The sequence below is a fragment of the Apostichopus japonicus genome, chromosome 12 (assembly GCF_037975245.1).
Source record: "Apostichopus japonicus isolate 1M-3 chromosome 12, ASM3797524v1, whole genome shotgun sequence".
NCBI classification, from domain to species: Eukaryota; Metazoa; Echinodermata; class Holothuroidea; order Aspidochirotida; family Stichopodidae; genus Apostichopus; species Apostichopus japonicus.
Genome location: NC_092572.1, coordinates 30,991,373 through 31,016,835, shown reverse-complemented (window position 1 = coordinate 31,016,835; position 25,463 = coordinate 30,991,373). Strand labels below are relative to the sequence as shown.

The following is a 25,463-nucleotide window of genomic DNA, read 5'->3' as shown; positions in this document are numbered from 1 at the left end:
GCACATGGGCTGGATGAATGACTGAAAGTTTCACTTGTACAATTTCATTGAACGAAAAAATGTATAAGAGAGTAATTCTTGAGGTGCAAAAACAACTTTTCTGACACGGAAATTCCAACAAATGTTCCACTGATCTCTTCATATTTCTTAATCATTACGAACAAGCTTATGGTAATCAATTCATAGTACCACTACATTGGATTATTAAACCTATACTGTCTAAAAAGAACCTAATTACCTTTGGGTTTGTGTCTTCAGTGCATTCCCAAGACTTTGGCCGTATCTTTTCCAGTAATATCTTCAAAGGTATTCGTCCCTCTTTCCAAAATGAGAAGGGTTTTTGTTGCAGGACTCTCAAGTTATTTTTTTCGATTATCTTGAAGAAAAATCAAAACAAAGTACTAAAAACTAATAAAGAAAAGCAGATGCATGTGAAAAGATATTACAATCTGAATGCCTAGAAATGGTATTCATGGATCTATTTCTTTTTCATAACATTCCTACACAATGAGCTGGATACATGTTTATCATTTGTTTATTTGTAACATTCTTAGTCAAGGATGAGTCTTACTTGGAACAGAGACTAGTTCCAAGAACTGTAAAATTGGAAAGAATGTAACAAACGAGAATGTAACAAAGACATCACATTAGTATGGCAACCTCTCAGATGTATGTATTAAACGTGCAATGCAATCAATAACCATAGACAAATAGAAAATATGACATGGTCAACAATCCCTCTTAGTTCTGATATACCAGCAGGGCCATTTACTAAATGATGCCCATGTTTATGCAGACTACATTTATTATCAAAATCTCAGTTTCTCACAACACTTAAATACAATAACTACTATTACATGCATAATGGTGTATATAGTAACTTCGACCATGGAGCTATTAACGTTTTAGCTCCATGCTTCAACTCCGCAAGCTCCCTAACTTTGCAAGTCTTAAGTGGTAAGTCAAGTTGTTACCACTTTTTCATTCTCGCTTTGAATCTAAAAAGCATTACAAAACTTTCAACAGTGAAAAAAAGGAAACAGAATTGTTTACTTTGAGACACATTCATGGATTTTTGCACTGCACTTAGCAGAATAATACAGTAATCTTCATCACATAAGCAAAGTTAGGGAAATCTTCAAGCAGTTTGACTACTGACCTTTACAAGTACAAATTTTTCTATTGCTGGTGGTTTCTGGTCAAACCATTTATGAAATCACATAGTTGAAGGGTAGAACTAAACTGAGCAGAAACAGCGAGATCGTCATCACCATTATCCTTTAAAAGAACAATAATGGCCCTACTATCCAAAAATGTATCGTTAACCATCATAATTTGGTCAGTTAGATGTATGAAAACAAACCAACAAATAAGTAAAATCAGATATTGGAGGTAAGTCCTACTGCTAAACACCCTACAATATTAGTTTCCAAATAATTAGCTCCAAGTTCATTTTGATGATGAAAATTATTACAAGTAACTCACCTCTTTTTTACCTGGTACGTCAATATAGTATCCAAGTTCCATATTTGTAAAATGAGAATGCCAATCGCTACAGGCAGCATAGACTTGGATCCTCTTATATAAAACATCTTTATCATCAATCTGACATGTCTCCCATGAAAAGCTTTCAACCCAGATTATGCAGTTTGTTTCATTCAGTTGATACAAAGCATGTTGTTTTGGTCTCCACATTGGCTGAGCCCCTACCAAAGTAAAACAATTGCTAAATCAGAAGGTTGGTACTATTATTTTGTTTCTGTTTTCTCTTCAATCAAACACTTTCCAAGATACCCGTAACACAAGGTTAAGCTTTCCTACCAAGGTTTCACACAGCCAAATAGTAAGATGGGAATCACTGCAACATTCTCAGTTGCTTTGATGGCATTTGCTTTGAAGGCTTGTATACACTGTAACATTTATGGTGTGATAACTGTTGCATCCTGATTAGCCCTGAAAGGGGTCAGCATTGATAAAGTGGACAGATCACTGACATACCCACTAGCTTAAGAAGGTGGCAAGACAACAAGTACATTTGCTGTGATCACCTCTCTATGTACCAATGATACTGGCTATGAAGACTATTATATATATAAATAAGGTTTTGAAAAATAACAAAGACAACTAATTTCAATCAATGACAGGTGAGCACCAAACACACCTTGGTGACAATTGCTACATACTGTTAAACGACACAAATGCACACGTGGGTTGTGATTTACTGCTTTTCAAGTTACCCTAAACATAAGATAAGATGTACCTTGATCATGGTGACTGCTGAATACCAGAGCTTTGCATTCAACAGGGTTCTTCAACTTGAGACAGTGAGGCAGGGTGAGCTTTGCACGATGATGCAACTTTAAGTTATCTGGAAGCAGTTCTACTACCACTGTTGTGTTACTGGTAAATGATGATTTAGACTCTTCTTGGATATAGTTTGGAATGATTTTCATCTGGATCAAGCATTTCCGGTCAATAGCACCAGGAGGAATATCAAGTCTAACACCAGTCCCTGGTATCTCTAGAATTCTACCTGCTTTGTCAACCACTGCTTGTACACTAAGAGCCGTCTCCACATAAGAATCTTATGATTATAATACAAAGAGAGAAATATGTTATGTGAACAACTGGCAGATTAGGACTTAAAAATCCTCAACTCAATCAATGCTTAATTTATAGCTTATATATCTGCCAGTGGTCTCCCCATGGTATAATCCCTCATTGGAGTAAAAGAACACTGTGATCTTAATTCTGTTTGCTGTTCCTAGCTCAATGTCCTTTGCTCTGTGGTCCATTGCTCAAGGTCAGTACTATTTGACCTTGCTTAACAACAATATGTTTCCTGTGAGCTGCTCCATATCCCATATTGGAAGCAGTTACTTCAAAATGCAGAGGTGATAAACATGTGTGTTTACAGTAGCTTTAGGTTTTTTCAGATATTGTATTTTCAGATATCACCCTGGATCAGATACTGAAATACTTGGTCATTCTGACAACATACTATCATATCTGTGAAATGTGAACCATTTTAATAAAATACAATGCTCCATGTAACCAGTCTCAGTTCCTTTCTCTGTGAATCTCAATAAACTGATACAGCTAAAAACATTCTCATCTCGTATAGAAAGGCAGAAAGCTGTGTATCAATGTTTGATATTGATTTCAGGATTCTACGACATGATGAGTTCATTCACTATACTGTCATATCATTAATAAGTTTAGTATGATTGACATTTCACATGTACTCTTCATATCTTTGTACCACCAAACGGTTTGAATATGTATAAGCTGACCAACATTTACGGCAAATTCTTTATAGATTTCCTTTCTACTGTAGTGATGTTCCTATTGATAGTTACTTTTTATAAGTAGTGGCTTGTGAGACACCCTTCAAAGATGAAGACATAACTGTATAATAATAGTGAGACCAAATGAATATCTCAGAATACTGCCAAATATCTCATTTGCATATAAATGTTTACATGATTGTTCTTGCAATTAACATGATAATCTCACACCTCTTTCAATGCATTGTTGACAGAAGTCATGTATAAGGAGAACTAAATTGATATTCATTTTGTTTCCAATATATCAACGTGATATTACATAGTCAGAATATTGAATGCATGCATGTAGGCTGCATCATAGAAATGCTCCTTTCAAGGGGAATAACCTGCATATGATTTTGCATGTTTTATGCAGTTCTAACATAGAGTTATAAGAAGTAAATATTAGACTCCTTAACAACTTAATGTTCTTTACAGCTGCTTGCTAACTAAAAATCTGCAGATTATACCTCCATTCAAAATCGCTTCTAGACTTACATAAGTTTTTATTGCACAATAAGTAGGTTTTTCATAAGTTATGTTAATTGTTCTTACTACGCTAATATTCTTTTCATATTGTATTTGGCTATTGAATGTACACCTGTATAGTGTAAATACAAACCAAGAAATACATAATCTCTCTTACTGATCTCATGTTTCGTTGTCTTTGACTTACCTGAAGTCGTTCCACATTGTTCCCTGTTAAGAAGATAATCGGACAGGTCCTTTCGATTAGCTGCTTTTAGAGCATCTCTTAGTGTTTTGTTTGTTGCTTTCTTCCCACGTTTCCGTTTCCATAGTAGCAACATGTGGTACACCACTTCTTTTTGTCCCTTCCTTCTGTTATCTGCCTCTATGTTGTAAAGCTCTGTCTCATCAAGCTTCAGATTTTTTCCCACATCCAGCCATTCTTTGAACAAATTTCCTGACAAGTCCTTGAAATAACCAGAAACCAAAAATGTTTCATTGTTCTGATGCTATTTCACTATGTCAATTGAAATTGAGCTAATCCATATAAGAATCTCAGTAGACGGTTAAAAACTAGAACACTAATGAGGCTAATGCTCATATTAAATACTTTTCATGACATTGAATTGTGTACTTGACAGTTTAAGGGGCTAATGTAATGGTTTAATTTTGCCCCACCCATTCATTAACATGCTTGACTAAAGCTATCATTATCCATGGACACAGCAGCAATTTTGTGTGAAAAGTGTGACTTTGACACAAATAGACACAGAATAGACAGAGTTGCCGCATATTTGTCACGCAGGTGTTTACTGGAAAAAAAGATTGGAAACTCAGAAGAAGGGTTGACACAGGAATCTGTAAGGATGCGGAAATGTTGCAGAATCTCAATACTACCAATGTGCTTGTAGTATATGCTTGTTTAGAGTTAGACTATCAGTTAAAACAGGTATTTCAAGTGGAAGGTATTTAATGCATGTTGGTTGACAGACCTTTTCCACACAGAGCATATGTTGCAAAATTAATTACAAATATCCCAGATTCAGGTGGGGACAAACTTGGGAAGTCATTATATAATTAAAGCTTATCCCAACAAACCGAACTAAGTTCCTCACATAACTGTGAAACATGCTATGATTCCATTATTGTGTTATATGTTTTGTGGGACAACAAACTAAAGCAACATTCTTCTTTTCAAGAGTACAACCCAAGCTGTCTAGACAGTTGCAGTTCCATGGTAAAATGAAGCCTTTAATGCCAGGTACAGAATATATCAGTCACTTACAAGCTACAAATACCACTGTCACATTAGCACAGTCTGTTACATTATTGTTCAGTTAAGTACGTCAGTGGCTCCTGCAGCACTACACATGGTAATTGATAATACGTCAGATGCACAACGCCCTTCTTTACACCTTCAATACTATGCTAAGATCAGCAACCATAACGTAGGTACTGCAAGACTGTGGTGGACATTTTGGTGTTACCTTATGTGAGTGTTTCAGACATCAAAATATGGCAAAATACCTCAAAATTGGTTTCTGAAATGATTTTTGGCTACAAAAATGAATAGCTTTTTCAAACAACTAATATGCACTATCTACTGATAAACTTTCAACAGAGTTTTCCAATCTGGTATCAGGAGCACAAAAATATGTTGCCAGCTAAGCATCACAATATTTCAAGTATTGAGATAAAAAGTAACATAAAATCCCATCTATCATTTGCATAATTGATTTCATTCTAACAATTTAATATTAAACACAAACACATAAACACTTACTAACGATACAAACATGCCAAATATGAAAGATAACAAACATGTACGTGGCAATGTAATATGCTTACAATATGCCTCACCTACTAATTAATATGCATGATATTACTTCTTAAAACAATAGGAGGCATATAGGGCAACTAGACATGTATACTTTTTGATAATGTGCGGGATGTTTTCATTGTTAAATTGGGAAAAACACAGAAATGTGTAAATGTCGGTCTGTTATCACATAGTGAAATATCAGTCACGACTCTGTCAATTTAGGAACCAGTCTGTATCAGTCAGAAATCATGTAGAGAGATATTGGTCAAAAGTCATGAATCATACTTGGAAGTTCTCACTCACTAATACTTACCTGCAAAGTTTCATTTGTTACTTCTTCGCTATCTATTGTTGTTGCTTCAGCTCCTGCTAGGTTCCCTTCGGCTTCTTTGCTAATTGCTTGATGGGATGGCAAAGAAGGATCCTGTGAGAAAGAAATGGAAAGGAGATAGTTGAGAATTACAGGGGCGTATCCAGGATTTTCTAACCCGGGGGGCGCGAATTACTATCTAAGCGGAGCGCCACGTACAAGAAAATTTCTTGTTTTGATACCACCCAGATCACCGGAAATGGCACTTCTCGGGCTTGAAAATGACCAACCAGATGTACACTTTTTGCCTGAGAACCAAGTATTTCCCAATAGTTTTTTCCATCCATAACCTTTTTGAAGATTGTCACCAGTCACAAATCATGTTCGAACTCATCGCATGTTCTGTGGATCATTGCTTTTGTAGGTGATTCTACGTCGCGGCCCACAATATCCGTCAGCCCCACTTTTCAAGGTTTTAAGCCCATTATTCGTTCAGAATTTGAAAATTCACATTTTTCGTAAATAAACTCACTTCAAAACATACCCATAATGTTGTACAAAATTTCATCTATGGACAACCAATATAGGAAAATCTCCTTCAACCCCTAACAGATCGGTCAAAATTGCACAAGTAGAGGGAAGTGTGGGGAATGTTGGTCAGAAATTTTCGAAAATTCAGACACAGTTCATTTATTGGTGTACAAATATTAAAACTCTTATAACGGCTATTATAAAACTTGGTTGAATGAAAAAAAAAAATAGCATATATTTCCGAAACCGAAAACTATACACATAGGCGTAGGAGGCGGGGGGGGGGGGGGGCTGCAGCCCCTAGTTCGCCATTACTAATGTAAAAGAGAGTTTTGACATAATTGGACCTTCTTGCTTTTCTCCATTTACATAAGACATTTCGTTGTTTACATTAGCATCCCGCGGTATACTGCGCAACTTTCACGGACCGTACGGTACACGATGGCATGCGATGTAATAACCGATGCTGGCGTATATGATATTGAATTTCACATGAGGAAAATTTTTGGTTATTTTTTCGGGCAAGTGGACAGTTTTGAGGCTTTTCATCCTGGAACGCCATTTTCATGCTCACTGATATGATGTGATATCTGCTGTTTGCTTTACAAATTCGAACAGGCGCGTAGCGAGGAATTTGCCACTGAGGGAGGGACGAAGCCTGTAGGCAAATTTTCTAAGCGTAGCGCCACCATAAGTTGGCGCATAGCGTACAAGCAAATTTTGGCCGAAAATGCCTCCCAGATCGCTGGAAATGACACTTCCCAGGCCTTGTAAGTTGCATCTAAGCACTTTCTATTTTGAAATTACTAGCGATACCATAAAAAAAAAATATGCTGAAGGGGGGGGGGGGGGCGGTCGCCCCAATGCGTCATGTTCCCCGACGACACGGTCGAGTTCGAGACCAGCCACAGTTGGTTTCATAGCACAATTCTACAATTGTTTAAGGCGTATACACACACATGCGTTATGATAGACCATATATAGTATATATGTTATGCGCTATCGACCGATTTGCGCCATCGATCGATAGCGCTGCGCTATCTATGGATCCGTCGTTAGCGCAAGCATCGGTAGATCGCGCAGGTATCGATCGATGGCACAGGCAGATCGACGGATTGTATGTCTATTTTTGATAATGACAATGTTTTTTTCTTAAACTTCCGGATGACGCCAAGTGCTGTTTAATGGACACATTACCGATTTTTCTCAAAATTACCCGTTTAATTACCATTTTCTATGTAAATATTTATGATAAATTCAATAAAATTTTATCAATTGATAGTGATACAATGAGTTCCAATAAATTGGTTGTATCATGGAGATAACCTAAATCCATTGCTGAATCAGGCATTTGTATCAGGTTGTATCATATGTCTTCAGGCCTTGGTTCTAAGAAATCTGCTAAATTACTGATGTGATTGGGCCAACAGTGACTATCGACCTCATATAGTACTGATATATAGTGACGATATTCGTAAACATGGAAAAAGAGCCAGCTTTTCGAGAACACATGCAGGACACCGTCGACCGCCAAGCTGCTTCAACAAAGAGCCCAGTCATCAGCGCGGAGAAGTACGATGCCATAAAATCTCATCTTCTTCATCCAAGCATCAAGGTGGACTCGCACTTCCGACATTGGGTCAAAACACAGAATTTTCAGATTGTCGACCTTCCTGGCCTTGAGGGAAGCGCCAAGTTCCTGCGAGTTGTCAATGCTGAAAACGTGTTCGATGTCGTAAAGGGTATTCACGTAGACGAACTCAGTCTACGTCAAGGGTATTCACGTAGACGAGTTCCCCTCTAAATCTCATCCTACACGGCCCATGAACTATCGATTGATAGCGCAGCGCGATCTACCGATGCTTGCGCTAACGACGGATCCATACATAGCGCAGCGCTATCGATCGATGGCGCAAATCGGTCGATAGCGCATAACATATATATTGATCATGAGTGATGAGAGAGGAAAAATGGAAACGACAAAAATGGAGTTGTCGGTGTAAATGGGGTAGAGTGAGGCACACGCCCCTTCCGAAATCCTTGATCCGTCACTGGCTACCCTGTGTATGTAATAGGGATCAGCGCTGTAATGATGTCACTGTTCCTCTTTCTCTTCCCGGTGTCTTGGCTTTTTTCGTTTACTCCCTCCTTTTCTCCTTTTTCTCTCTTTCTTCTTTTCTTTTCACTTCCTTCCTCTCCTCCTCTTCTTTTTTCCCCTCTTTTTTCCTTTTTTCTTCTCTTTTTTTCCTCTCTTCTTTTTCTTACCCGGGGGGCTCGCGCCCCAACGCCCCCCCTGGATACGCGCCTGAATTACCCACTGTTTGTTATAAATAATGAGACCACAATCATCTTGATGATGCTTGAACTTATTTCTATTTCACCTGCAGAGTGTAATGGTCCGCAACTGAAATATAGCTTACAAAGACTAGGCTTATGTGTCTAGTAACGGCTTATGTGTGAATAAAAGTTCCTGAGTTTCAGTGAACATGAGTTTCAGTGAACATGAGTTTCAGTGAACATGAGTTTCAGTGAAATGTTAAATATTTTTCAGACATCATTATTCTGATATATGATGTGAATATTATTTTTGTATCACTAACTGTATCACGTATTCATAGTGTGCTAAGCCATAGATGTAAATATTCATGAACTTGTACACACCATAATGAAGATCTATTGACTTGTGTGGCAACAAATAAAGAAAGGTACCAGGAATCAGTTATCATGTTGACAAAGCCTATGAAGTGACATAGTATAAAAACATATTTATGCATGAATATTAGTGAGGTTTATGATATCATAAAATCTATATACTTATTTAATTTAAATTTAATTATCCAAGTACATGTAAAATGCAAATTAAACATACTATTTCAGAGGTATAGATCTGATAAAGAATTTGATGTTCACTGGTTGATATTCATTATATGCACACACAAACAACACGGTTGATTGTATGAATGAAGTGTGACACCAAATATGCCAAGAAGGAAACCAAGGAACACTTGGTTCATGTCTTGTATTTGAAAGCCATTTCTAGCAATTTGATGAATATAAATGACTTAGAGCTGGATATGTCATAAAAATGTGCTTATTATGCAGCAATATCACCATACAAGTGTGAACCAAATGTTACGGTTAGCCCCACACACTCTTATATATTCATGAGATGAGAACCAAGAACAATAGGGTGTATTTATTCACTAGGGATCATCTATCTTCCATGAATCATATTGATTCTACTTGTGGTTGTTGAGGTATCATGTTTAAAAGCTGCTTTTGACAATTTCCCATTAAGCCTCAACCACCATGAATATTAACAAGGTGAAAAGTGTTGTTGAAAAGAACAGGTACATACTCTGCACTTACATCACCATACCAAGGATAAACTTAATGGGACATACGGTTGCATTCACGTATATCTTATATGCAAGTTGCCACACACTTTTATCGTAATTACTAGTTTTTCATACTTTTCAAGCTTACAGGAGAAAGAAGGTTTAACATTAGTTAGGTGAGATTATTTTAATCGTGTCTTTAAATATCACTACTGTTAAAGATATTTTTTCGTCGACTGCTTAAAAGATTCAAAATTATCTTCATGCACTCAGTGTCGACAACAAGGGGGCATTGTTCTCCCCCCCCCATTCTTATGATACTTCCCCCCACTTATGATACTTGCCCCCCCCCATTTGACCTCCAAGTCAGCTATAAACAAAAATGAATTTCTCTTCTACCCAATTTTTATTCTTTGGGTAATATTAGACAGGGTCTTTGCCCCCTGGACCCCACAGGGCCTTGAAATATATTCCAATGGAATTGCAATGTATTTCTGTTCTTAAGTTAAAATAGCAACAAAAAAAGGTCTGAAAGCTTTTCAGCGTCTGGTCTTGAAACACCCATAATAAAGCTTGAATTCCGCTTTCCAACAACTTCTGGGTGTTTCTCCCACTGCTCCCCCCCCCCCCCCACCCATCAGGGCTTTGAAATGCATTCCATAGAAATTGACTTCTCTCTCTCACATATATTTTGTGCTTTTAAGTTGCTGTTAAAAACGTAACTCAGCTAGTCATTGCAGTCAATATGCAAAAATTCAAGTTGGTCTCTAGATCAATCAACATTCCTCAATAAAAATGATGAATGTATGACCTCTTATATGCCACAAATCTTTTCCACAATATTTAACTTAATGCAAAATAGAAATTATCATAAAATAAAATTTAGTTCACTGATGTAGCTGCGGTAGAGGTTAGGACATGTTCTCAAGCCCCTTAAATTTTCCTGTGATGTGCACTTTACACAGGTCCTCTTTTACACTTCAAAATTCTCTCCAACCTTTGTTGCCTCCCACACCCCACTTGTCCCTCTACTTAGGAATTTCTGGTGCAGCCTCTGCATGCACTGTATATAGACATTTAAGAAAATTCCATTCACTTAATAATTCAACTTATCAGTATAATATCAGCACGACTTATTATTAATATAAAAGATTTATGTAAGGTCATGATATTATGAAACAAACAACATGTATATCTTCAAATATTTGTCGATTCATAGTATAAATACAATGAACTCATCATCTGGAACTTAAGTGAGTCTCCATAATCATTGAAGGCCTAAATAAATAGTCAATAATAAACAGTTGAATAGTACAATAACAGTTATTCCAGATTTATGAAATAACATGCACATAGACCTGTGGTCAATCCTATAATATATAAGACGAATGAATGTCAAATTTCAAAAGGGTGTTCCTCTCAGTAGTACAAAGTTTGCTGCAATTGCAATACACATACATAATAGTTGTAACAATTACATATGTGCTTCAAACAAAATGGAACTGGATTCATGATGGCACAGTGGAATGTCTTTCCAACTTTCATTTGATTTCACCTGTGTGCAATCTACTGCACTGTCAAAGATTAAGCTAATATGCTGTGTACAATTACTAATACAATTAAGCTGAACATGCCATTAGCAATCTTGTCACACAAAAGTATCTCATTGGTATCAGTTATCATAAGGCAACATAGCAGTCATTTTTCAGCCTAATCCCTTTTCTCGTCACCTTATAGACTCATAATTACTTATTTGACTTTTATTTATTTAAATTCCTAACGTTTTTCTTTATTGTAGTTCACTGCATAGTTGATATCCTGCATCCATTTTCATTTGCAGTAATCCGTTCACCTCCTACGTCATTTTATTTCACTGCCTATTGTACTAATTGTACACCATTCATTGTCCAGTGTCCCAAACAGCTTGATAAATCTGTATGTGAAAATGTCTGTTTGATCTGTTTTCCTCCCTTTTCCTTTATGTCTGCGTTTGAAGATCCTTCAGATGCTCTAAGTTTGATGTACTTATTATCTTAGAAATTATAAGATAAATTAAATCTACAAGGTCCACTTCTTATGTGTGATGGTATTTAAGAATATACTTTTGATACGTATGTATGATCTGGACAATCCATAAATTCCCAACAGGTCTTATTACATTGTAGAACATTTCAAAAGTGAGCCATGATTCTTAACTTACATTTCCTTTGCTTGGAACATCGTTGAATTTGTCTTCTTGTTGTTCCACTGCTTTATTTGTTTCGTCTTTTGTTGATGGAGAAAAGTGACATAAACATTTATATGAATTAACCACAAAAACAGTTATGGAAGACATTATATCATCAATTGTACCAATCTTTCATGCAATATATAAAACATCATAAGCCAGTCCAACAACAAAAAAGTCTCAAAGACTAGTTTTGTCCTTACGTTTTCAAAAGTTGACTGAACCTTTAGTAAGTATACTTTAAGGCCAGCCTCCACAGTTTGTTCCAAGGCTGGTCAATAAGGACACCGGTATATTATTGTGAAGTTAGTAAAAATTAATGAAAGGACAGGGCTTGTAGGACCATCAGGGCAAAGAACGTCATCAAAACTGAGGATGAAGAACCCTTATTTATCAGCAGAATTACAACCAGGACTATGTATGCCTGCTTCAATTGTGGTTACAGATTATTGCATGTACTTCAGCAATTGTTCTAGAGTTACAGCAATTGTTTTGACAATAACAAAAAAACCTTGTTAATTACACATTTTAAGTTTGTAAATGATTGTTCCTATTAATACCAGAAAACTCACCAGAGATTGGTTTCAGTGATGGTGATGTTGCTGACATTCTCCCTGGTAATATAAAGTCCATCTAAATGAAAATTTCATTCAGACAAGAAAAGACAAAAATAAATATTGTGGAAAATCATACAAACCTGATAAAAACTATATCATGAACCAGAAATCCCAGACAATTTGCTATACATTGTTATATATATTTTTTCATTTAAAGAGTTTGCCGATGTAGGTTACTCAATAAAATTTAATCAGAATTAGAAGATCACAAAATTCAAGCTCCATTTGCCATGACATCAACATATTTGTATAATTACATATCACCAAGGATCTTACAACAGACAACAAAATGACCCAATCCAGGCCAAACAGCTTTCTGATGTCGGCTAAAAAAGTCAGATGGATGTTTTATATAATAAGGGATATTTCCCTGTTGAGCTTTAGAATAAATTAGATCCATCATTAGCCCTTTCAGAACTGTTACTAAGGAAGGAAGCTCATGGCATTATAATATTCATTGTGAAATATTTTGATAGTTTACAACTTTCCTTTAAAAAATACTTCTATCATATATCGCAAATGATTAGGTAAAATACTGCAGACAGCAAAGATATCATGTGTGACAAGACATAGGTTGTGAAAGTCCCCCAATACAAGAGCATCATATTTCTGAGAGCATTAATTCTCTGATACATATTTCATCTTTTGACTAATCTATACAGTGTTCCAAATTATTTGAAAATATTGTAGAATATTGTGCCGCATCGCAAACTGAGTGGCAACGAAGAAGTCAGTATAAAGGAGTATGAACATACTACTGTATGTATGACTCTCATCAATGGTGAATTTCATGAGTAAAATTTGTACACAGTTTTCAAATTTTGACTATTGCTGACATTTACATATGATCCCTGCCAAAACTACTACAAGGATAGTATTCATGAAGGGGTACATACCTACTGTACCAAGTATGAGATTCACTTACACTGTTAATTATATTGGCCAATGGTGACCTTAAATTTTCTTTACCTAATTTTATAACAAACAGCTAAGAATTCACTAGGAACATCTGCACACCAAGCATGATATTCAGCAATGCTACAACTATTAAGTAAGGTTGGTTTGAATTTTGAATTCTTCAGTTCTTCATTGACATTTGATCTCCACTAAAAGATACTAAAATCTAGGATTCAGATGACCTCTGACCACCACAATCATAAAAACTGCCAACATCGTTCTCAGAGAAGTCTTCATGCAACGCCTTCAATTCCATGATAGTTAATTATGTTTTAGCAGGCATATCTCATACACAAACACACAAGAATCAAATATACTTGTTTGCATTTTGTTAAGGAATAAACCAGAAAGCCAAGAGGCTTAGATATTCCATGCTACATTTACAGTGTATCAGAACATTTACTGACTTCTGTGCAGTGGCGTAGCTACGGGGGGGCCTGGGGGGGCCGAGGCCCCCCCATGAAATCGGCTGGCCCCCCACTGGCCCCCCCCACTGGGAATGGGGTAAAAAAAAAAAACACTCATCAGTGCGATTCGCTAATATTTTTTGTTCAATAATTTGGGAAATAGAGTTACACAATTTTCTCGTCTGCATCTGGCAGAATAAGAATAATACAATATCTGTAGTAATCATGAGAATGGTCACACAGAATGGCATGGCAATGGTCGATGCGACGATTGCGACCATACACCACGAACCTTGTTGTGCTGCGTGATAGCGATATCTGCTGAAAATATGTTCAGTGCTTCCACCTAGCGCAACAATCTATCAAAAGATTGGCTCCGTTTGTACTGAGCCGAGGTATCAGGTATTCATGGGCGGCGATCATGGGGGGGGGGACGGGGGGGACATGTCCCCCCAATATTTTAGGTGGGCAAATATAGTATCTTATATCCCCCCCAATATTTGGTGGCATAGTTTTTTTTAAGCATATGTTTTGTATTTTTTTATGATATCGCTAGTAATTTCAAAATAGAAAATGCTTAGATGCAACTTACAAGGCCTGGGAAGTGCCATTTCCAGCGATCTGGGAGACATTTTCGGCCAAAATTTTCTTTTGCGCTTCGCGCCAACTTATGGTGGCGCTACGCTTAGAAAGTCTGGGTACAAGCTTTGCCCCTCCCTTGGCAAATTCCTCGCAAAGCGCCTGTCTAACCGTGTCACAATTTGTTACTATATATGACCGAAAGTAGTTTTTACTTTGTTTTCTCGAAATGAATAGCTAGACGGACCGCATCCGTAATGAAATTTGGTTTGCATCTTGTGTATGAGTGTAAGAACGTACAATCATACATAGGATCCACATCGATATGGGTTCACTGGGTTTCCATTTGGCCTGTTTCCTACAAGATTTCTAACCGCAGGTGCGTAGCCAAGGGAGGGGGGTGAAGGGGTGGAGACCGCCCTCCCCCTCGAGCATATTTTTTTTGGTATTTTCTATGATATCGAAGTTTTATAGTAGCCGTTATAAGAGGTTTTAATATTTGTACACCAATAATTTAACTGTGTCTGAAATTTCGAAAATTCCTTGACCAACATTCTTCATCATAGTATACTTCCCTCTATACTCGTACAATTTTGACCGGTCTGTTAGTTGTTAAGGGGGGTTTTCTATATTGGTTGTCCATAGATGAAATTTAGTGCAACATTATGGGTATGTTTTGAAGTGAATTTATTATTCAAATTCTGAACAAATAATGGGCTTAAAACCTTGAAAAGTGGGGCTGACAGGTATTGTGGGGCGTTACGTAGAATTACCTACAAATGCAATGAGGTCGAACATGATGTGTGACTGGTGACAATCTTGACAAAAGGTTATGAATGAAAAAAAAAAACTATTAGGAAAAACTTGGTTCTCAGGCAAAAGTGTACATCTGGTTGGTCATTTTCAAGCCCGAGAAGTGCCATTTCCGGTCATCTGGGGGGCTATCAAAACCAGAAATTTTCTTGTACGCTGCGCGCCAACCAATGGTGGCGCTCCGCTTTGACAGTAATTCGCCTGCATCCAAGCAGATGTCCCCCCCCCCCCCCCCAATATTTGAAACAGATCGCCGCCCCATGCAGGTATTCATATATTGCCTCGAGTCAAATGAATATATGTCATTGAATATTCCACAAAACAACTTTTTTTATGGCAACGAAACTGTCGAAACAGGATTTTCCACTACTGGTAGAGATATAAAATATTGGGAATTCTGAAATTCCTGCAAATGATGCCAAATTCCCTCAAGTTAAAAGTCTGGTTGAGTTGGCAAGGCCAGTCAGCATGAAAGAGAAAAAACTTTTTTTGCATTTCTGTCACCAAAGTTGCACATCTTTTTGGTTGCTATTTTGCCTCACAGGTGCCATCTCCTGCGATCTGGGGGGCTGCTGAAATCTCAAATTTTCTCTGTACGCTCCGCGCCAACCATGGTGGCGCTCCGCTTAGATAGTAACCTCCGGCCCCCCCACTAGAAAGAACAGCCCCCCATGGCCCCCCACTCAAAAAATCCTAGCTACGCCACTGCTTCTGTGCACAGGCAGTTTTATACTTAATAGGCTGGATCCAAATACCAAGTGTTAGGTTCATCCTAGTTTTACCTGGAGCTAATATTGTCACCATGAGTGACATTTGAATATTCAATATGGTTGAGCCACACACCACGTGTAAAGTTCGTCAAAGCTAACCTTTGACTTCTGGAGTTATCAAAATGACAATAATTTGAAATTTGACATCTACTGACCCCAATGAAAATTTCCAAATAACTAAAGCAACCAAGAACTTACTGAGGGGCGGGCACCCACATACCAACTATGTGATTCGTCAGGCCCAATTAATTGAGTCTGCTTGTTTATATCGACAGATTTTGACTCCTAACCTAACTTGACCTTTGACCTCTACCAAAGCTGCTTTATGGAGCACCTCACACCCTAGAATTACATTTATCAATGCTATTGATGTCCAGTAAGTTTGTTTACAATGTTTCCATATTTTGTCCTAAGGTAAACTCAAATGAAATTTGACATTGCAAATACACTAAATCAGTCAAAAGCTTATCAACATACAGTTATCAACATACAGAGATTGATGTTTGTGGACCACACGCTTGGTGAGTTATTGTGTTTACAAACTTGTTTTCTAATAAATTATCTACATCCAAGGACATTTCCCTTTATTCCAACCCCTTGTCTGGACAACGGATGACTATTGTCCACTATTGTTTGACTACTAGTGACACAAATTTATTTTCCCATGTCACCACTTCTGAGGCCGAGACATGTACACACACGCTATCACCACGTCATAGGTTCCTTTTGCCTTGACGAAAGAATCACGAATAGAGCTAAACTCAAAGAGGAGGGTTAAGCAAAGGAATGTTAAAGACGGCCACATGTCAGTACACAATCTGAAATGAATGACAATAATGAAAAAAAATACAAGATAATGCATCTCACCATCCATTCTCCAGTTGTCACATTTAATGTGTGAATTAAGTTTGCTCCAATGATCCATTCAACTGAAATGAGTATAAGTAGATAACAATTAGACCCTCAGCCACTCTCACATGGAATATTTTATTGAACACATTTTTGTATACATTGCCACATTTCTCTATTTTGAGGATGAAAAAATATTTCAAAGTTACAGGTTATATTGGCACTAATTCTTATCATATAAATTGCATCACGATCACTTAGTGAATACCACAACGTTTTGCACTAATATAATCTAAAACATTTCCTCCCTCCTGAACAAATAGAGCACTAATGCAGGTAATTAACTGTGCATAATCTCTTTCATTGTAGTAATTTATTTTACTCAGCTGATGATGTTCAATCTACTTTACAGCTCCACACTCACACACACACACACTAAAAAAATGTAACACCTTCTTGAATTGCTGTCTTCACACTTCCTTGTGATGATTGCTATCACTGTTAATATGTCTAGTTCTGAATGAAATGAAGTTTTCTGATTTCAGCTTGTCCAAGCTATTATCATAATCTATCTCGCTTAACTGTTGATACAATTAATACCATTTTGCGGGCTAAAAGCCTTAAGTCACATTTTTTTCAACAAGCTGGACAGAGCTATGTTTCTTACCACCATGCAGAAGTAGGACTAGCATGAAACAGCTTAAAAAAATATGAGGCTATGTTATTGTATCACATACAGAGGAATATCTGTTACATCTAATTACCAAGCTCTTGTTATTTATGAAATAGAATGTATGTTACCTGAAATGTTTCGGGATTGTAAGTTATTCAGATCTTTTTCATCTTTCACAGCCACCGGTGGACTTGGTAATAGTATGCTGAGAAAAAAAAGTAAAATGTACGATAAAATATCTCCCACTGTGCAGATTTTTATTAAGAAAAGAAATAAATACAATTGTTAGATAAATTAACATAGAAAGAAGTATGTAGAGGGCATAAGCCCTTAATTTTCAGGAAAATTTTAGTTTTCTACAATTATATATAATAATAAGTACTGTATTTTGTACAAGGAGAATTGAGACCAACTCTTGGAATCACCTATATACACAAGATTTTCATATTGGTGACCTCAAATGACCTTTGATCTCATGTTAAGTAGGGGGCACCTATTAACCTACTGTACATTTTACAGATACTATAACTGTTAAGTAGGCTTGTTACAAGGTTTTCAGTTTTGGAACTGATGAACCTAGATTTTTAATGAGCTCTCATCATAGTGAGAGCAGTTGAGAACTTACCATTTAAGAGTAGAGCTTTAACTGGCAATTTTAAGACAAAGAATACTGATATAATGATACTTAAACTTAATAATATGCAGATCAAAAAGACAAATGATGATTTGTGCACGATAACACTTTTAGGCACCATGGGTGGAAGAGTTTGATTGACTTTGACCAATAGCACTGGTCATAGAGGGTATACAGTGCTAACAAGGTTACCAGTTCACCCTAGACTGATGGTCGAATGAGAATGAGCTAAGCTTGTGGGGAGACAGGTAAGCAAGGAGTGGAGTAAATTATGACCAGGTAATCTCGTAGTAGCAGACTGTCAGAAAAAGTAATGATGCAGTGAGAAAGCCAAACCTTTTACATGGTTCCCCATTGTTCATAAGTATCAAATGCTTGGAGATATTTCTGCTGAATGTTCTTCCATTAGCTCTATAAATCACACATTCCAATACAACCTAATTTTCAATATCACATAGAACAAAAGCTTTAGTTTGGTTTGCCAACTTTGACTTATTCCTCACCGTACTACTTCAACTTTTTCATTGTTGATAATGAATTTAATGAGATCTTTATAATCTTGTTCAATCAGCTTCTGGTCCCACCGATTCACTTCAATAGCCCTCAGGGTATTCAAAACTCCCAGCGAGACATCAGCCTTCAAGATCAGGGCTTTCTCTGTAATTTTTTCCACAACATCTGAAAGCTTCAGACATTTGATTGGAATCTGGAAAATAATCCACAGATATGTCAACCTGAAATCAGTACCCAACAATAACAAGTGGAAAACATAAACCTAGAAACCTGAAGAGAGACATGATGATTTTTGTTTGCTAGTGAATATATGAAAATTGTAATTTATGTCTCATGTAGTGCATAAAATCAGCTAAAGTTGTCCCATGCATCACAATATCCTAAAGCAACACTAAGGATTGATTGCCAACCTTTGTTTCATACCATTGACGAAATGTGTACTTTACGATACACTGATCTTGTAAATTAAATAGATGGTTCAGCCTTCAGCGTATAATAATGTTGTATTGAAAATGATTCACACATCCAAGAATGATCTGTCACTGTATCATACCTGTAGATCAATTAATATATTAGTCTGATATAACCAGAATGAGTACATTAGGTCGATCTTGTACTAAAGATCAAATTTGTTCTCTGGATTGAGAGCCACATTTCAAGAGGTAACATATATTTAATTAAACTTACATCATCAATATCTCAACATACTAGATTTACTTAAGTTTGAATTTTGTATCCTACAGATTGATGCTGTACTCGACACTGGAAAATTGAATGTTGCATTCATGCACACTTCAGATGATGTATCACAGATATCGGGATATAAGCAGAATGTTTGCTGTGTATTTGAGCAAAGAAAGTTGTATTTACTTGTGATCTTGAAGCAAAGGTGAGCATAGAAACCTTTGACCTCAGCAGCAGTCGACCATCTCCAGAGCTGAAGTTGACGGATTCTCTTCTACAGATCTCTTTGACAATGTCCTTGACCTTATGTCCTTTGTAACCATCATACTCAGCAAAACAGAGACAGATGCAGTTGATGATGTAATCAGGAATCTCACCATCTCCTGTTTTAAAGTCTCTCATTAGAAAATTGGCAATGACATGAAAACTGGGAGGGCAGATGTGACAAGTGAAGCGCAAGACATAATGGAGATCAGCTGGGTCTATGTTAGCCAGGTGTTCTCTGAACAATTGATACTTGTAATGGTGTTTAGTTGATTTGTGACTCCAGAAGAGGCGGGCTAAATACTGTGCTGCAAACCACTCTTGGATTAACTTATGAAGGAATTTAACCTGTAAAGAGACATATTTTGCAGCTTTTCCTTTCTGTAAAGGTTTTGATTTTTTCTCTTTCGATTCCAATATTGGTTTACTCTCTGATTGACTGACAGATGCTGAGAGATCAGGATCAGGGGATGCCCCTCTCTTTATCTCTGAAGTAACATTAGATGTGTTCAGTGACTCATCACTGATGGAATCAGTCTGGGGAGTTCCACTGCCTGAGTCAGTCTGAAGATTCCTATCAGTGGAATTAAATGGAGGTCCTTCCTCAACAACAAGTATCCCAGACACTATCCATGCTTTGCTATTAGTGACACTTCTTTCCACAAAGTCTTTCTGCCAAAATAATTGTTGGTTTCCTTTACAGAGGCCATTAAATGCAAGTTCCTCCAATGTAATATATGTTTTCTGGCCAGACAGATGACTATGTTTGTCTTCCTCATCCTGCACAGGACACAGAATGTCTACAATGGCCTTCACGAAAGGAGTAACCCTGTCAAGCTGACCCTTGTGTAACTTTCCTAGTCTATCAATGTTATGTACTAACAGCACAAAGAGTAGTGGAACATTACAAAGATCAAGAATAAATGGAACATTATCAATCAATTCCTTTACTTCTTCTTGCCTTTTGACATTATCGGAGTAGACTTTTTCAATGTATTCATCCCTCTCATCCTCACCGAAGTTTCCTATCTTCAACATTGGACCTGGAGGTAGATGCTTGGCATAATCTGTCCTAGCTGTGATTATAACAATGCAGTTGGGCAGTTTTTCCTTTGTCATTACTCTTATGACTTCTGAGGGACTTCCATCTTTGGTTCCACCATTGTATTCTTCCAACCCATCCAATATGAGGTAGACTTTCCTCTTACCACTGTTAAGCATAGACTCAATATCCTCTTCTGTTATGGGAAGGCCTTTACGGATGTAGAACATCTTGATAGCTTGAATAATTGTCATGTCATCAACAATTTTCAAGGGCAGATAGATGACAATGGGGATATCCATAAGCTTTCCACAACACCAGTCATAGGCCAACTGAGAGGAGAGCATTGTCTTGCCGGAGCCTGGCTGTCCTTCCAGAATGATTCGAGTCTCTGCTTTTAGTCTTTCATCAGTAAAGATGTCTAGGTAGTGCAGCTTACATTTTCGGTCAACTTCTCTGCTAGATATTTTTGAACCAGAATTAGTTAAGACTAAGCGGCTGGCTATAAAGAGATCGTTAGATTTCCATTGACAAGACTTCATCCAGGGGACAGGAGTCATTGTTTCAAACCAACTCTTCATCTTCTGTTGTAAGCATTTCAGGAACAAGCTATCTTTGTCTTTAAAACAAGGAAACAGAAAGCTCAGTTCAATTTCTATTGAAACAAGTTAAAATGTTTCACAATTTATGACAATATAAAGAATATCTACAGTACCATACTGAAAAACAAGTGTGCTTTGATATCAATAGTTTGGGCAATCTCGTAACACTGTATCTTTGGTAACACTTATTAAAAACTACAGCAGTAAAATCTTCAAATGTAAAGGAAACTCACTCCTATTACACAAACTAAGAGACTCTCATTGCTCAAACATACTAGCCAGTTTAAACTTACTCAGTAATACAAACAGCAATGATAAAAAAATAGTGCCATACATCCAGACTTGAAACAATTGGAGACGCAGATGTTATTATATTTCATTCATACCATCAGATACTGTTCTCTATCTGCAATTTATTATCAAAGACACTACAAGTAGTACCACTATTGAAAAATCAAAATATTTACTTTTATTTAGAGACAAACATTGCACAATGATTGCTATCATAAATGGAAAGAATTGATACTGTCTTTATTTATTTGTCACTGATCAAGTAGGACTTGGACTACATAATTAGGAGCATTGTTTAATTGTGAAGTTATTTGAGTACACTGCAAACTGCAGCTTCCTGGGACACGGCTAAATCACTTTCAAATGGTTAATATAATAACTTTAATTTTACAAGAGAAATAGCTGTTGGTATAGTCACTGTATGACATCACAGATTACACAGTAGAACAATGCACTCATCACACTAAAGTGAAAACCTGCAATATTATATTTCTCAACAATATACAATGCTATGAAGGTGTGATTTGCATCAATGTGCTTCAGTTCAAAACATATTTTGACATCTTAGTCTTCATTATATCCTTAAATAATCACATATTAATTATATATTTATGATATCCCTTATTTATACATATATTTTATTTAGATATATTATATAAGATATAATATATATATGAAAATATATATAAGATATAAATAATATATAAGATATAAATATAAGATATATTTATTATATCCCTAAAATGTATTATATCTAATATATTATATTTTCTATTATATCTTCATTATATTCCTAAAATATCCTGTAATCCACACATAATTTTTGTAGATAATAAGTGCATTTTGTGTGTTTAACTGTTTTCGAGCTAGGAAGTCTTAAGGAATGAAGTCTTAAGGTATGGTCCTTAAAACTGGCATGAAACTTGTACCAGTGGGGTGTAAAAGTTTGTTACATACTGTACACATGAATTTACACTACCTTCAACTTGTGGCATAGTTTTGTCAGAAAGTACCAAGGACTGGTATTCGTGTATCTTAGCTACTGCCTGGAGAAGATGATATTCCTCTAAAGGAGTCTCTAATTTGCTGACATCAGAAGGATTAATGATACCCATCTCATCAATTGTCAGGAGGAAGGAGAGTCCTGGATTCTGATTGGAGATAACTGTGTTCTTGTTCTCATCTGTAACTTTAAAGTTATCACACAGTTCCACTGTTATTGAAAATGTCAAATGAGCAGAGAGGCCGGCGAGGAATCTATCGTATTCAGTCTCTTGATCTGAAATGTTTAAGGTAAACATCAAGTTGAAGTTTCCAGTGTTGTTAAATATCCACAGAGATGTACAGGCATGCTGATTGCATGATACACATCATGGCACAAGGTGATTTTTGCAAAAATCAGCCCACTTGTACATACTGTACATATATACAATGTTTCGTTGTATACATTATGGTTTCCAGCATCTAGAATAAATCACCACCTGTGTTGTGTGTTGCATAAAGTGGAATCTTTCTGGGGAGGGGGTGGGAGGGGAGGGGGTGGGAGGGGAGGTGGTGGGGCGAGCTGGCAGGTCATAGTCTATCACTATCCATAAAGAGGTTTTGCTATATCATGGAAAATATGAATGATTGTTGAGCTATACTTTATGGAGATCAAGACCTCTCTTAATTACATTTTGAAAGTACAAGAGGTGAATCAAAATACAAAATTACAAAGAAGGCTATTGATTAGGGGCCTACCTCTTAGCTTCATGTACGTCTCTGTTAGTAAGTGAGTATGGTTGATCTTCAGCTCAGTGAGTGCATCAGTTAATCGATTCACATTTGAAGGGTGTATGAATCCTCTCTCTTCAAGGGCAAGCAGAAAGTTCTCAGAGTACCAGGGACTTGTAATAATGGTCTGTACTTGATCAGGTGGTAGTGAAAAGTAGTGGCCTAAATTCCCACAGTCAGTTTGGGTAAGCTTTGAAGACAGTTCTTCTTTGAGATGGCTGAAGGTGAAGATGGATGCCTACGGAAGAGAGAAACAACAATCAATCCATTGATTTAGTAAATCTTTGCCAACTAATCACATCAATTACTTTCATTTTAGACTAGCCTTGGTCAGAAGATTTCTGAAACGTGATGTTTGAGATGTAACCAACAGCTTGTCTGAGACTTGAACTTCTCTTGAACTCCACATAAGAGAGTAAGATTCTGGTTACTCACACAGAAGATCCACACACTAAATGAAGTCAAAGCAGCTACTATACTGTAGGTATTGACCTCTGATCGGCTTAATGGGATATACATCAAATATATTGTAAGGAAGGAAAGAAAATCTACAAACCACATCTAAAGTTACCTGTGTGTGTTCGCATTTGGTATTTATGCAAACTAACCTACTGTATGACCTCTAGACCAAGGCTGCAGAAACTCAATACTGTACTACTGATGTGCTCAGTGAATCAGAGAAGAAAGTTATTGTTGGTGAGATGAAACCAACAGCTTGTCCGAGACTTGAACTTCTCTTGAGCTCCACATAAGAGAGTAAGATTCTGGTTTACTTGCACAGAAGATCCACACACTAAATGAAGTCAAAGCAGCTACTATAGGTATTGACCTCTGATAGGCTTAATGGGATATACTGTAAATCACATATATTGCAAGGAAGGAAAGAAAATCTACAAAACCACATCTAAAGTTAACTGTGTGTTCTTCCCATTTGTTTCTTATTGATATTTAGGTGAACTGACCTATGACCTCTATCTAATAAGAAAGTAAGAAGGTTATTGTAGATGTACATTATTTAAAGGGTATATTTGTTATCAGACATTTCAATGCACACAGTGTAATGTGCAAAAGTAATGACTGATCTATACTACTTTTCGGTATGACTAATAAGGACAAACAATATGTATCCTTCATTATGTACAGTTCTTTAAAGCCAATTCCAACAAACAAAATATCGTTAAGAGAGCACTAGCTATCTGCTCACTGAAAAAGACCTTTCAAACTTGATATGATTTCACAATTGTATAATATACAGTACTTTCAAGCAAACAATATCCTTGCAACAGTTCAATCTAAGCTTATTTGACTTTTCTAACTCCATTGTCAAATCAAGGCTTTACTGCCAGGTAAGATGGAAACTGTAAGACACTTCCGGGCTACTAGTGGTATTACTGGTCACGTTTGCACAGAGCTCGCTAACCTTCAGATTCCTAACATCCTTTGTTAATTGCTTTACTGCTTGCAAGCATTTCTGGAACCAGTAGTTCAGGTGGTTACAGCAAAACTGTGGTTGACACCTAGATGTAACCTTCTATCAGATGAGATGTACAGTAACCACAGATGATTAATGCATCAAATTAAGCTATACTGTAATTGCCTAATAATTTGTGGCTGAAATGCTTAAAGGCTAAAAAAGTATTACCTAAATTGTAAACCAAGAGAAAATATTATCAAGCAATGCTGTGGGAAGAAGCAAAGCACCATGATGCTGCCAAGCATTACAATATATATGTTAATAAATAGAGGTATTGAGATGTATAGGGCTTTATTGTTAAGTGTACATAGTCTACACTGCAGATTTGTGATGGTTTACAAATTTATGGAGGTTTTGGTCCTGTTGGATGTCATCTACAGTAAACATGCTTTAATGTGTATACAGGGACTGTACTGTAGCCATTGTCTGTCATTTTCTAACAAAACTAATCTAGAATGTCCTCCAAGTTGCTTTGGTGTATGTGCAGGGCGGTAGCCAC

The 25,463-nt window shown here is 36.8% G+C and overlaps 1 protein-coding gene across 8 annotated transcripts in view; it reads right to left on the bottom strand.

Annotated features, from left to right (window-relative positions):
* LOC139977723 (uncharacterized) overlaps window positions 1-25,463 on the bottom strand; it is a 69,193-nt gene that overhangs the window by 27,978 nt on the left and 15,752 nt on the right. For 7 of the 8 annotated variants that reach the window (XM_071987241.1, XM_071987236.1, XM_071987237.1 and 4 more), the window contains 13 exons: window positions 23,458-23,728; window positions 22,697-22,996; window positions 19,705-21,443; window positions 18,825-19,027; window positions 17,816-17,892; window positions 17,033-17,094; window positions 12,595-12,655; window positions 11,996-12,060; window positions 5,930-6,040; window positions 4,003-4,261; window positions 2,261-2,584; window positions 1,486-1,706; window positions 239-376 (listed from right to left, as the gene is read on the bottom strand). In XM_071987241.1, coding sequence (XP_071843342.1) covers window positions 239-376; window positions 1,486-1,706; window positions 2,261-2,584; window positions 4,003-4,261; window positions 5,930-6,040; window positions 11,996-12,060; window positions 12,595-12,655; window positions 17,033-17,094; window positions 17,816-17,892; window positions 18,825-19,027; window positions 19,705-21,443; window positions 22,697-22,996; window positions 23,458-23,728 — 3,831 coding nt within the window. The remainder of the gene's footprint in view (window positions 1-238; window positions 377-1,485; window positions 1,707-2,260; window positions 2,585-4,002; window positions 4,262-5,929; window positions 6,041-11,995; window positions 12,061-12,594; window positions 12,656-17,032; window positions 17,095-17,815; window positions 17,893-18,824; window positions 19,028-19,704; window positions 21,444-22,696; window positions 22,997-23,457; window positions 23,729-25,463) is intronic. The other variant, XM_071987242.1, reaches the window with a different exon arrangement.